Source organism: Pezoporus wallicus, unplaced genomic scaffold (assembly GCF_028554395.1).
Source record: "Pezoporus wallicus isolate ANWC-B61680 ecotype Strahan unplaced genomic scaffold, APGP_CSIRO_Pwel_v1 contig_7485, whole genome shotgun sequence".
Taxonomy (NCBI): Eukaryota; Metazoa; Chordata; class Aves; order Psittaciformes; family Psittacidae; genus Pezoporus; species Pezoporus wallicus.
In genome coordinates, this window is record NW_026641901.1 from 819,295 (window position 1) to 833,690 (window position 14,396).

The following is a 14,396-nucleotide window of genomic DNA, read 5'->3' on the forward strand; positions in this document are numbered from 1 at the left end:
CAGTGATAGTAGTTTTTTTTCACCTTAAAGATAATATAAAATGTTACACAACTTATCCAGATAAAGATAAAAGTCCTACATGGGCTATGAAGAGGGTTTTTTTCATTTTTTTTCCTGTGAACACAACTTAACAGGTTTATTTACTCTGTAATTCAAATGAAAAAAGAGCAAGAGAGATAACATAAAATTTTTTATATCATTGAATTTTTTAACAAGTCATCTTTAGTTATTTTTCTTATATCTGCCTTACATAAACCCTACGTGTAGTGAAATGGAAAGGTATACAATCAGCTATACTGCCTGATATTGCTACATTATTTTAAGATACTTACTGATTTTCTCTCATGCACTGTATGCAGAAAACTTGAAAGTAAATGCAGAAAAGCGACAAAGGACATACATACAAAGTTCCACACGTTAATTTTCTTTTGAAAAGTTTATTTGCTTAGCATATATGAAAACTTCATACTTTTTATTATTAATCAAGCAAATACAATGTGGGGAGTATTTATTTTTTGATTTTGGGCAAATAATGGCAATGAGTTATTAATGCCATTCAAAATAAAGATAATGAAAAAATACATTCCAGGTTACATATTTTCAACATTACACATATGGATTAAGTACCTTTCCAGAGAAACCTCACTGAGTAAAGACTGTATTTTATATAGACAACTGAGGCGAACAAAAAGACCTTCAGCAATTTGACGTGAGTGCATTGCAGAAACATGAAACTTAGTTATCATTTCCACATAAAGCCACCATGACGTTTTCATAATCCCCTTTGAGTTCATCCTGTCAATTTAAGTACAAAAAAACCCCACAATTGTTAGGATAATGGTTTCAAATTATGTGAATTTCAGTAAGCATTCAATATATAGGTACTTTCAGTCCTTCATCTAAATAAATTAATCACTTGATAGCACATACTTTAAACACAGACTGAGCTTGAACTGGGTACCCTCACGGAAGTTATTCATATGACCTAGAAATAAACACATTCATTTCCAGAGTGGAGCAAAGGTAGACAAGGCTAATAAATATCCTGGGTGGGTTTCATGGCATAAATAAAGAAGAGAAGCACAGACAATTTCTGTTTGCCCAGAAGCTTAAGCTTTTCTTCTCCAGATAAAGAGAAAATGCCTTCATTGACCAGTGATGTCCAATGTTCATTAATATTAAAACTCTATATACATTGGATCTAGGATTATCTACAACACAGGCTAACAGTAAAATTCACCATAGGATGGCTTATTCAGCTTGGAAAAAAAAAGTGTTAAGTATGCAGTGTAATTATTACATGCCATGTTTTCCCAGATTTGAATCTGCTTTGTCAAGATACATGAATTGTTTATTATAGTGAAACTATGCTTCAAGGTCTTTGGATGCAATCATCACTTTGGAACATTATGAAGTGATGTAATTACATACCAAATTACAGATCACATATACTTATTAGGGAAGAATAAAAGTGATCTTTGGCACCTAACTGAAAAAGTAGCAGACACCACTAAAAAAAAAAAAATATCAAGAAAGTATTTTGATACATGTAGGAAGTATGCTTCTCTGCAAACAAGACTCTTGTTTTTAAGTGTTGTCTACTAGCTTCCACAAAGCTGCTTTGCAAGTTTAGTTTTCCTCTAGTACTTCACTGATTTAAATTTTCTGGAAAATATATTGGGTGGTCTAACCTCCATAAGCAGATATTTTTGTTATTTAACTCATTTACTTAAGTGACCTAAAAAGCAGGCCAAATAAATTTCTTCTTAACAAGGTATTTTCAGGAGTACCCCAAATGTCAAAAATGAACAGTGAGTTGCATCCCATACAGTTCATAGGGCAACCCTCTCTACTCTCCTGCCAGTGTACCTTATGTCTGCTCAAGTACAAGAACTTGGGGATGCTGGAGTCCCCATTCAGCTCTTGGGTTTTACTCTTAGGACAATATTCTGAGACTTGTACCACTACTAACAGATTGCCACAGCTTTCATAACAAAGAACATTACTCCAGAAAATGAAATCATTCTACCAGCATGTGCATCATTGCTAACATGAGTTACTCAGCTACCATGTTAAAAAACCCTTACTCGACTTCCAAAATCACCTACCATAATGGCTTGGCGGAGAGAGATGCCATACAGCTTCTTGTAATAGCCTTTGATCTCATTCATATCTATTTCTTGGCGTGAAACCATGATTCTGATGAGGTCTTTGTGCCGTGTCCCAGCACCCTGTTAGCAAAAGAAAAAAAAAATTAGAAACAAAACAGCAAACAGGAAAAACAGAAAAAAAAAAAGAAAAGGAAAAAAGACATTACAGATCTGGACCTGCATACTGGACTGTTTCAGCATCACCAGCTGCCTTTCTCAACTCAGCTTCAAAAATTGACAAAAGGACCATGGATGCCTTGACAAAGATTAGGCTTCTACAAGGTTCTTGTCCAGATCTGTAATTGTGTTCCTATTTTCACTAATATTTTTGTGGTTTCACAAGCAAGAAAAGTTCCAGTTAGATTTCTGTCACTCTCTAGAGTAAAAGATACATGCGTGGATGGACAAATGCCTTCCTGAACACACTACTGGAAACAGACAGCTCCTCCTATGGAAAGACACTCAGAACTTAAAAAGGAAAAACAGATGAAGACATACACCAAATATCCTTTCACAGTGACTTTTTTTATCACGCAAAGGGCTTACAGAGCTCTAGGTAGCTTGTTATTTTTCAGCTTACAAAGTACCCCATGTTTACAAAGGTGACTTTTTTCTTTAGATTACCTTCATCGCCAAGTGGAGTTTTTCAGCAAAGAAAGCTGGCTTGCTTGTAGCACACTTCACTGTAATGAAACAATGTGATAAGTCCACATTGCTGTGCGTGTAACAACTAAAAAAAGGCTAAAGTCTGGAAAGAAAACACTTTAAAAGCAGTCTCGGTGTTCCTAGCAGTATATCCTTTTTATCTATGTTTTCGTACCTATCTTCAAGATATGGGAGCAATAGCAGTTTTTTACATGTGTTTATTCAGAAAGCAATTCAGCCAGGAAAGAGTACTGGAGAGACAACACTGCGCTGCCTAGTTTCCTGACACAAAATTAAGAAAAATGCTGCAGTTTCCACAACGAAAAATGTGAAAGCATTTGTTATCTTCTGCAGGAGGGCTAGAGGTTATGATTTGATGTTTTGCAAACCAAATCATACTACACACTTGTCCTTGACTTCTGACATGGAAAAGGTTCTAATGGGACTCATTATTTTATCCGAAGTACATTCGACTGTGATACAAAAGCTGAGCACAAGATGGGTGTCTGTTTCCAGATTTCATCCCTGATCCACTGATAAGAATGATATAAGAGAATCACTGCTTCGCCTTACTGTTCATGAGGAACATAATGTTAATGTTCTTAATATACACCTTTACTACAAACCTTATCAGAATATTTTAAAAAATGCAGAAGGAAATTTGTTCAATTTTTAATAACCATGTATTGTAAATTTATTTGAAAAACAAAACTTGGAGATAAGTGGGTTTGGGTTTTTTGTGGTTTGTTTTGTTTTTTTTTTTTTGAAGATAGATTTAAAACTACTTGATTTGTGTGCCTGTTCTGACAGCTGGTTTTGGCATACCAACTTTCTGTAAAGGTCTTCCTATGTTAATGACACATCTGTTCTCCTTGGAAGACTTTTCTACATATCAGGATGTGTGTCTCATCAGGTTTAGCCAAATTTAAAGACCTCAAATACCTATCTTTGTACCAGATTTATCCAAAGTTTCTGAATGAAGCAGGTTAAGCCCAGATGGTCTTCCTATCTGAGCAAGTAGGACAGAAGTAAAAGGTAGATTTCCATACAGTCAGTATACATGGTAGGTTACAATCTGCAGAACCACTCACCAAGGGCAGTCAGGCAGTTCTCAATATCACCTTTCAGCTCCAAATCAAGCACTTTGTTCATGTCATGCTTGCTGTATTTGGTGTACTTTTGAAAGACTAAATAAGGAAGGAAAAGTCAGTGAACAGTAATGAAAATGTGGTATTCTTCCGGCATTGCTTCTGCCTTATTCTGACCTCACTGCTTCAGCAGTGCACATAGTGGGCCATCTTTTGCATTTTTCTTCCCTTTTTCAGACACTACAATGTAAAGAAAAGCGTTACTGCACAGACTGGTGAATAAGGAATACGACAGGGTTTATGTTCACATTGGCAGGGACTGAGGTGGTCCAGTGACTCCACTCAAGCTTGTGACTGATATTCCTGATATTCCTCTACCAAGGGTGAACTGGCTGAGGAGCATGACTATGTTGGGAGAGCATTCAATGCCTGCCACACTGATCCCGTGGTACCATGATCACTAGCCATTTACTTGATGGTAACAGTTAACCACCTAAATGATACTGTTCATCACTAGTATGGAAAGATCAGCCAAACTGCCAATTGCACTCCAAGAGCAATCATGTGCTCAATTACAGAGAACTTTGTAGTAGACAGATTCACATCTTGATAAACCATATTTTCTCCGAGTTCATGAGCAGGCCATGATCAAAGTACCCTTCGAGTGAAGCACAAAGTTTCATCTAACATACCTCTTCGGAGATGTGGGTAGCTTCTTGTAGTAAGAACAGTAACAAACACATTAGTATCTGTTCCCTTCCTTTTCTCTCCTGCTTCATACAAGGCCTGTCATAAATAAAGTAGTGAAGTTTACATCAGTATAGCAAAACTCAAGCAGGAATACTGTATTTTTGAAGCTACAAGACAAATGTAGGCCACTGCCTGTCAATAATGAACTATAACCCTTAACACAATCCCTAACAAAACTCTAAAACCCTCAAACTCTAGATCTGTTAAGTAACACTTCAACATTCACTTATGTCATATGAGCCTAGAAAACACTGTGCATCTGAAAAACATATTTCCAGACATTTTACGATAACCATCTAGTGTCTTGATTATATTACATTCTTGAATCAAGATATTTTTCATATACCATCATATGTTTACAGTCTGCACAGAAGTCTAGGACTGGTAGGCTTTCTTCAGACAAACAGTATTATCTCAAATATTAATTGGACAACCATGAAGAAGGAGCCTACGCACCAAGTGTTTCTTGTCTTTTTAATGGAAAGTAAGAACCAAGCGAGTCTCCTTCATTTCCCTCACCTTCTCAAACCTCTCCAAAAGTATCAACTGGAGACCCCCAAACAGTAGCAAAGAAGATTTAACAACACTCTTTAAAACAAGACAAACGGTATTCAATTTCTGAACTTAAAGTATTAACTGACCTTCTGAATCTGACAAAACTAAACTCCTAACATAGCAGGGATAAAACCAGTATTTCTCGATGGCTTTTTCTTGGTTAGATTTTTTTTATAAACCAATTTAAAGCCAGTCCACATTTAAATTGTAACAATGATCAAAACTTTTGTATGTGAAAACTCAGGAAAGCCGGCAAAAGTTTACCAAGATTTTAAAAATAGCCAGTCTAATTGTGGAAGAAATAAGAAAAAGATGAGTGGTTTATTTCATAATTATTCTGAAAACGGCTGTGAGATTGACCCAGTAATTTTCAAAGGTTAATCATTGTAAAGCAATAACTATAGCTAATATACTGCACATTCATGAATACACCCTCATCTGTAAATCTGTGTCATAAACAGAAGGAATACTGTATCTAATTTCTCCAGTTGTTGGTCTGAATGCTGTACATGACCTAGAAGAGGGTTTGCAGAAATGCCTCTGAAACTAGGTATTATGGGTAAGATTTAGCTTCCTTCAGATAATGCAGCTTAAGTGAACTTTGTAAAATAGTATCCACTCAGAAAAGATTGCTACGTAAAATACAAATCTCTCTTAGGTCTGCAACCACAAGATTCAGCTTGAACATTCACAGCCAGAGCTTGTAATCTCAAATTTAGCCAGATGAAGTTCTGCAGAGTGCCAAGCATGACCTTACCCTGGCATCACTGTCAGCAAGCTCATCATTCACATAAGAATCTTCACATCGGTCAGCCTACATACATAAATAAATAAAAATTCACTGGTACTCACAATCATTCAGTTTACCAGAGCTCACAATTTTATAGTTCAGTCCTACCGTTCTCATACATAATTTCATAAATAATTGGAAATAGGTACAGTTACATCAATCATTCTGTCAATAAAGCAGTTTCTTTGTAATCATAGAATCATAAAATGGTTAGAGTTGGAAAGGAAAAATCATTCAGAGCTCACACTTCTAAAGCCACCAGCAACTTATTTCTGAAGTCCTACATTAAAATCCACAGGAAGTATTTTCTTAATGTGAAGTTACAGGTTTAGAAGCTGTGATTTTCTCCCCAATTAAAATGTTATAGATTCCTTCCAAGTTGATTTTAAACCAAAAGTGAAAATCAAAACTATTCATACAGATGTATCAAAAAACAATCCTGCACGCATGTACAAGCTTCATATACATGTACTTAACAACTGCAGAATCATTAATGCATTTTAATGGATTCTTTTTATTGGGCAACTCATCTGCTTTTGAACGCAAATACATAGAATACTTTATCTGCATGTTAGCACCCTGCCTGCCCCATTATCTATCTACCTACTAGAAACATAACAGCAACACAAAAGATTTCTTTAACTGTAAGCATTTCTTCTTTTTCTATTTCTAGTCAATTGGTATGACATTATGCCTGTTGCTTTTTCAAGTGCTTACAGACAGCTACCACAAAAAAAAGTCTTAAAAGCAGAAACGATAAATAATAATAAACATCACTGGTTTTTAAAATGCATTTGAGACAAAACTTCATCATAGCTTCTTTAAGAACAATTTTATATGATCTAAGATACGGAAGTAAAATTGCAAATAAATAAACATTACCTAAATCCTTATTTATTATTTCTCTGAAATAGACCTGACAACATTAATTTATTACAGATAATGCCTCTCTAAAGGCTTAAGTACAGTGTACCTTGGCAAGAGCAACCAAAGCCTTCTGAAAGTCTCCAGACGTATCAGAGATAATGTCTTGTATCAGATCTCTCTTCAGCACTGAAATCAATAGAAAACGTATTCATAGTTTGCTTTAAAGTTATCAACTAGGTTTACTAGATGATCTTTAAAGATCCCTTCCAACCAAAACTATTCTATGAGTTTTTCACTCTTTTCTTAATTACCCACTTAAATATGCCCACTAGAAATGCAGTTTTGTTACTTTCCCTTTCATCTTCAAGGGAAGGGTTCTATCTCTAACATGTCCTCTAATACCCAAGATGTGCTAAACACAAAATCTGCTGAAAAATTACTTCTCAAAGGTCTTGTGGGTGGCACTGTCTCAGACTCTTGTTTGTGAATTACAAAAAAAAAATGCTTAAACTTTTTCTGAACCATCTGTGTTTCAATCTTATTTCTCACTGTTCTTAAAAGCACTGAACTCAAACACAGAACTCTCCCCCAGAATGCAAACTATTAATCTGGGCTTCTAAATGAGACAACTTGAGTGGAAACCTCTTGGAAAAGTTAGCACATAATCTCAAAAACATGATTTAATTTGACAACATTGATTGACTGCAATAAACTCTACATATATGAAAGAAGCCATGTTATACTCTTGTTACCTATTCAAGGATCTTTGCCGTTCAGTTCACTGGTTGCTCCTACACTAATGTTATCTGTGTTGTAAACTCAGTAAGGCATTTTTTACAAGCCTAGTGAGACCTTAAGTCAGCTAAAGCTTAGTTACAAGAGAAGAAAGGCAGCTGCGTTTTGCTAGCATCCTAGAAAGCATCTAAATACATGGCCCATTCTATGAGACATTGCAGTTCTGGCAGTAATGTGAGACTTTTCCCTCTGTATTGGGATCCACATAGATCAGAAAAAGTCAGTATGACCTCTCTCCCCTGCAACTGTTTGTATTTCATGTGAAGCTTTACTTGCCTCCTACAATGTCATCTCAGCTTCCCATACTGAGAAGTAGATCTGTGACTGCAATGTGTCTGTAGTTATGCCATTAATACTTCTTTCTTGATCTGAATTACCTTCTTTGTAGTATCTGCTGGCTTCTCTGATCTCCCTGTTATTTCTGGAGGCCAGAATTTCAATTAGGGTATCTTCATCAGTTCCAAGCCCCTGATAAAAGTAATTAAATTTTTAGAAATGTTATTTGACACAGTGAACTCAAAATTTAGAGGAACAGATGAAAATCACAGACTTGCCTTTGAAAGCCCCATGTGAAACATGAAAGGAAAATCGGAACCATTGTTCTTCTGTACAATATTGTTATTTCAGCTCTTTTGGAATTAATTTGTTATTGCATTTAGCATCACTGGTACCCAAAAGAAGTGCTAAAGAAGCCGAGCAGTGCACATAAAAGGATGTGAAATTTATGAAGAAAACTATCCCTGTTCCATTTTGTTTTCTCTTATGTAAATATACAAGTAAACATTACAATTCTACTACTACATCAGCAATCAGTTTTCAGAAGGCAGAAAGAATTTCTTCTTACAAAAATACTTCCTCCAACTCTGACATTCAGTGGAAATTGAGTGGTGTTCTTCTCAGAAGAGGGATTACTGGTATAGACTTATTTTACAAAATGGGGTTAAAATGAAGACAATATAAGAGCTTTGAAATCCAAGTTCAGTGTCATTTACAGGCCCTGATATTTGTTTATGCCCTTTAGAAAAGTTTTTTCTCATTTTTACTTCACCTTCATAGAGGCTCTTAGCTCTTCAGCATCAAACTGAGCTGGAGTTTTGAGCAGAGCCACAACAACATCTTCCAAGTGGCTTTTCAGAACTTTTTTCAAGGCATCTTCCAGACTCTGTGACAGGAAGAACAAGAAATACATTAAGCCAGTGAATGGTAAAAAGCTACTGTTTACCTACATTGCAGAAATCAGTCTCATATCTGATGAATCTTGGTCCACATAATTTGTTTAGCTACTAGAAAGAATTAAGAAGCCCTTACTGAAATTTTAAATTTGTAACTTTTATGTTAATTGAAGTGTCAGGTATTTTCAGTATGCATTAAGGAGTGCTTTCACACATTGCAATTCAGCTATATTCACTCTTTTACAGTATCAGAAGCAGATTTGAAATACACTGCTTGCTTTTTTAAGTGAATGTATATTGCTCTTATGAGTATGACTGGATTGCTTATCTGGATACCAGTTTCATTCATTTATTGAATGAAGGATACAGAATCTGCAGTGGAAACTCTGTAGACATAGTGTAATCTTGCTCTACACAAAAATGCAAGTCCTAAAGTTATGATTTCGGCTATAATGTAATTTGACCTAAATTAAAGTTAAGATTAAAAATATTTTATTTCTTCTGCCTCGTCTCTAGAAATGCTAAATAGTGTGTTTTGTTACATTAAAATTTACAGCCCTGTTCTCTACCAATATGTTTTCAGCCTGTGGTTGTAAGAGTGAGGTCAACCTGCTTTGTCAGGGTACCTAAACCAACGAGATCATTTCAGAAGCAAGCACTATGTCCATAGTTAGTGCTGTTCTGTTTTTGATGGTGCGCCAGGAACTAGCATATCTAATAATCTAACAGCATTAGTCTCACCATGTCTTTGAAGTTATATTTTAATTTAGTTTTTTAAAAGATATAATTGCAAGGCTGGAGTTTCTTTTGAGCAGAGAAGAGGGCTGTGAAAACCACAAGTGAGGTTTCCTGAACTGAAACAGGAAATTTAGGCTAAATGAGTTATTAGTTTATTTTATAATTTTATTAGAAAATTCTAATTTTATTTTTCAAATATCAATTAGAAATTCTAATTTTAAAAGTTGCACTCAAAATAATTACTTTCCAAGGAGGAAATGCTCAGTATCTCTGATATACCAACTATGCAATTGTAACTTCAATTTAAAGTTTCAGGTTCAACTGGAGAAAAATTGTTATAGAGAAAATTAAGAGAATTAAAACTTTTTTCAGAATCGTGGTAATTTCCAAGCATCTCAATTCCAGTGACTAGCAGTTTTACCACTCAGAGGTAGAAGGTACCACTCAGAGGTAGAAGTGTTACTATACTTGTGGAACAGTGTTACAGTCCTACAACTTTCATATGCTGTTTAGTATTATATCTGCACTGAAATATTCAGAGAGATGTCTCCAAGTCCCTTTCTTCATCCCTCCCTTTCTCTCAGCAGACTGCCTCCCAGGTGAAGTTTGCATTACCAGTGATTCAGCGATTTAAAAGACCTCTAGAGCATTCAAAAAACTGGAAAGTCAGAATTCAAGTTTTTTCCTATCATTTAAAAATAGTGGTCACTGTATTCAAGGGCTCAGCATTGGCAGTATAGTTACAGGGTATTATCATTCTTTTTGTTTATATAAACTTAAGTTTGACTTGAATATACTTTACCTTTCCCTTAGCCTGCTGGTAGGCAACTTTGATCTGCTGACGCTGAGCATTTGTTCTTTTTGTCAAAACGTCAATGATGGTGGCTTCATCCACACCTGTGAGTCAACAAACAGCAAAATGTCTAATATATTTGAAATACTATAGCAGTCTGTAGTGCATCATTTAGCTAAACAATATTCTTAAATATTTTTTATTATTTGCGTTATGTCATAGTTTAATTTCTTGACACACTGAAGTTTAACCAAAGGAAAAACTGTAATCATCTACTGACTTACAATTAGTGAGGTAGTGAAGAAATAAATAGATTCCCAGAGAACATAGAAAAACTATGTTTCTACAACTCATATAGAAAGTCTTTAAGTGTTCTGAGTGCAGAACTCACACTACAGAGTAACTAAAAAAAAATAAAATAAAATTAGGCTGCATGCTCATTTAATCTCAGTAAGTCAAACTGAAAAATATTTCAAAGTACAGGCAAATTGCCAAATAGGAATTTCATCAAAAGAGAGAAGCACAATATAAGCATATACTACATTACCCTTGTCTTTTGCAGGGATTTTATGGAAATCAAATTAAAAAGTATTGGTATGGTACGTTACAGAATTTTTTATTGCCTAGGAATTTAATGTTTACAGTCCTTCCTTCAGCATATTCAAGTACCTGTGTTAAGGCCTGAAACTATAATACAACATTAGGGTATCAAAGAGTTGGGATTCTTCACCAAGTGGCAGAATTTAATGTATGCCCAGGCTTTTAAAAGCAGAGGCAACCCTCCTTCTTGCTATTACCTCTCATGGTTTTTTTGGGGTTGTTTTTTTGTTTTGTTTTTTTTTTTACAGTGTTATGCTATTTTCAAAATTTCCTAAGAAGAGCCCTAATGTAGCAGGTTAAATATTTACTCCTCTTACCCTTTACAGTAATAGCTCTGTCCAAAGCAACAACATCAGCTGATGGATCAAAGTTAGGGTATGTCTGTACTCCAGGGCTACCTTTTGAACTTTTCTGCAGAGAGGAGTAAAAAAAAAAAAAAAAAAAAGAAAAGAAAATTGTAATTGCTCATTCCAAAGAAGCAGTTTTAAATGCCTATATAAACTATGTATTTGTGTATTTGGGATTGCCTATTATGGCTGTCAAAGAACATACAAACTTTTGTAGCTACAGAGAACTAAACAGTCTCAGTAAGATATATATGCATTAGATCTATTCCTTTCACACTTCTTTTATTAAACAGAAAGGGGCCTAGAGACCTATTTCTCAAAGCCAGATTCCACAGTAAAACACTTCTTAACTGTCACTTTCAGAAATTATGTTCAGTTTTAAATGCTCTAAACCCACAGTTAAATACTACAAGCATGGCCAGTAAAGTGCTACTGATTTCTGTGCTCATTTTAAACAAACTGACTGTGCATCACATTAAGTCATTTCTCAGCTAACCCATATCTAAGGCTACAAGCACTTCTTGTATGCAAGAACTTGGAACAAAGTTCAAACCTAATCCTATAAGGAAGTGGGGAATTGTTACCTAACTTCCTTGACACTTGAGATGTAAGCCACACTTTCTTCACAGGCATTATCTACTATCTGCCTTTGGTAAATCCACTCCTAGATGGAGTCTAGGGAGTTGACTTTCTAATGAAAGTCTAGAGGGCTCTGGGAATACCTAAGGATGATGAATTCCACTACACACCATGTTGCATGGGTTGCCCTAAGTCAGCAACAAGACAAATCATGTTACTCTACTGGCCTATGACCCAACAGCATGATCTAACCCCTGTCTACTTCTTTTACAGAAGTTATAAAATACTGCAAAATTCTTGTATTAAATATTTATAGAAAAATTGCCATTGGAATGATACATACTGAGATTTTTTTGTTTAAAAAACAAAACAAACCAACCAAACAAACAAAAAACACCATAAAAAAAAACAACAAACCAAACAAACCACAGTAGATTCTAAGCATTTTCAGAATCGCCTTTTCCCTGTTTCAACAACTCCCAATGTTGTTGGGTTGTGTTTTTTTAAATCTTTTGTGTCTGAAGTTAAATAGCACAAGAGAAGTGGCTTATGATACATGTTTTGCCTACAGCATTTTGTACTGAATTTTGTACACTTCCAATGCCTGATAGCTAAATATTCAACACCCCACACAGGGAGTAAGAGAGCAGAGGGACTGTAAACTAAAGCAATGTCTTGCGTACTTTCAGCCAACAGAGAAATAGGACTAGTTAGCTGCCTGTTTCCCAGGTTAGTCTTTGTATACTGGTTTCCATGACAAACTAGTGGCAATAAAAAAAAAATCTAACCACCATAACCAGAATGATTCAGAACCTTGGGAGTGCAAGGAGGATAGGAAGATGGAGCCAAAGGTTTATGCACAAAATGCTCTGGAGACAAAATTAGTGAAATTTCCCCCCTATGTTCAACTTCCTTCTTTCTGGACCTCCTGGGACTTCACAGTGTACTGCTTTACCTTTCCTGACAGTCATTTCAGTAGCTTAACTTCATTATTATAAGACACTCCTCATCATCCTAGTACACTAACTCTTGATTTCTCACCACAAGCTTCCCTTCTAATCAATATCACTACTGATCATCTGAGATGTCTTAACATACTGCGACTCTTTGCACCATAAGCATGACATATGACTCAAAAGCTAGGACATATACTAGTGACTTCAGTTCCTCCTTTACATTTCTGGGCTCCAACTCATGGCTTCCTGTAACTCAGCCTGAGTCCCTGATTTTCTCATGTACGTCTCCTGAACATGCTCACACCCATTCACACACTCATGCATCAGATTACGACTTTAAAGCCGAGACTTGAGTGAATCAGTCATTGGTCACTGGAAATTACAATTTCACTACAGTAACTAGTTCTGCCTAGGAACTGATAACTGGACTGATAAGTGCATATAAGGGTAATTTTTTATCTGATAGCAGACTTACTAAGTTATTAGATTCCATTAGACTATATGATGCAATAAAATTGGGTTCCTCTTTAATCTGCTGGACTTTTGCCACTGTTCTTCCTTCGAGTACATTAAAGATGTTTGGTGGCCTATGCCTTTAAATCAGTTCTGAAAGTACTTGAAAATAAGCATGATGCTCTCAGAAGGTGATAATACTTACAATACATTCCTGCTCCTGGTTTTCCATGAACCATGCTTGTTTCAGAAATTCTGATACCATAGCCATGTTGACAGAGTTTCTGTGAAAAGATGCACCAAGTAAAAACCCAATTTTCCATCGTTACAAACCATCTCTCACCATTTTCAGTACCAGTGTCACTCAAAGTCTCCTACACTCAAAATCCTTTCCCTTCAACTATGATATGCAGAGGTTAGTTTCCCAAGCAGCAATTGGCCTGCTCTACTTGAAGGAGGTAATTTTATGTTTGCCAGGTGATGCAATACTCCACAACTGTTTGCTCACCCCTACAGCCTTAATTACTTGCAGAAGTTTTGATTAGGCAATACCTAAGGATTAGCATTGACACGAAAGTTACCAGAAACAAACTGAAGTCTGACTTTCCCTATTAGTTATAGCATCAGTTATGCTCATTTAGCTTACTGAATATTTGATTCTGTTCAAAATCAGCGGTGAACAAGTATTCTTGTCTGATCATTTACTGTGGTTGGAGCTTTTGTGTGTTAAGACAAAAGATATTCCCTTTCATGTAATTTCTTTGACCAACCCCTTCCTAAGGGGTTATCTTCCTAATTAGATAATTTCACCTACACTATTCCTTATTTCTTACATATTTCCCCTGATTTCTACAAAAGAATAGAGTATTGCCCATTTTAGAAGGGAAAAGGGTAATTTTTTGCTTTTAAACACTCAAAATGAAAATCAGCCCAGCTTTCCCACAAGATACCATGCAGAATGGGGAAAAAACTAATGGCGATGTGATTTGTCATTGAACATCCAAATATGAATGAATAAACTGCTTCATAACAACTTTGGTGTTAAGAATATTCTGTTTCTTAGTAGACATAGAGAGGGAACAGAGAAATTCATGTTTTATCAAATTCAGTACTTTTGG

General features: G+C 35.6%; 1 protein-coding gene across 1 annotated transcript; it reads right to left on the minus strand.

Moving 5' to 3' along the window:
• Window positions 1–516: 516 nt before the first annotated feature.
• On the minus strand, window positions 517–13,562 carry ANXA1 (annexin A1). The gene is made up of 12 exons (XM_057425816.1): window positions 13,484–13,562; window positions 11,261–11,354; window positions 10,353–10,447; window positions 8,689–8,802; window positions 8,018–8,108; window positions 6,952–7,031; window positions 5,946–6,002; window positions 4,576–4,669; window positions 3,887–3,982; window positions 2,775–2,833; window positions 2,109–2,231; window positions 517–795 (listed from the first exon to the last, which is right to left on the minus strand). Exons 1-12 carry the CDS (start codon window positions 13,547–13,549, stop codon window positions 736–738), a joined length of 1,029 nt encoding a protein of 342 aa, XP_057281799.1. The 5' UTR covers window positions 13,550–13,562; the 3' UTR covers window positions 517–735.
• Between the last annotated feature and the right edge of the window lie 834 nt (window positions 13,563–14,396).

Coding starts and splice junctions, on each gene's coding strand:
- ANXA1 (XM_057425816.1), bottom strand. CDS start 13,549: ATGGCTATGGTATCAGAATTTCTGAAACAAGCATGGTTCATGGAAAAC. Junction 10,448..11,260: donor CAGAGCTATTACTGTAAAGG/GTAAGAGGAGTA, acceptor GTTGACTCACAG/GTGTGGATGAAGCCACCATC. Junction 2,834..3,886: donor GAACTGCCTGACTGCCCTTG/GTGAGTGGTTCT, acceptor GTTTCATTACAG/TGAAGTGTGCTACAAGCAAG.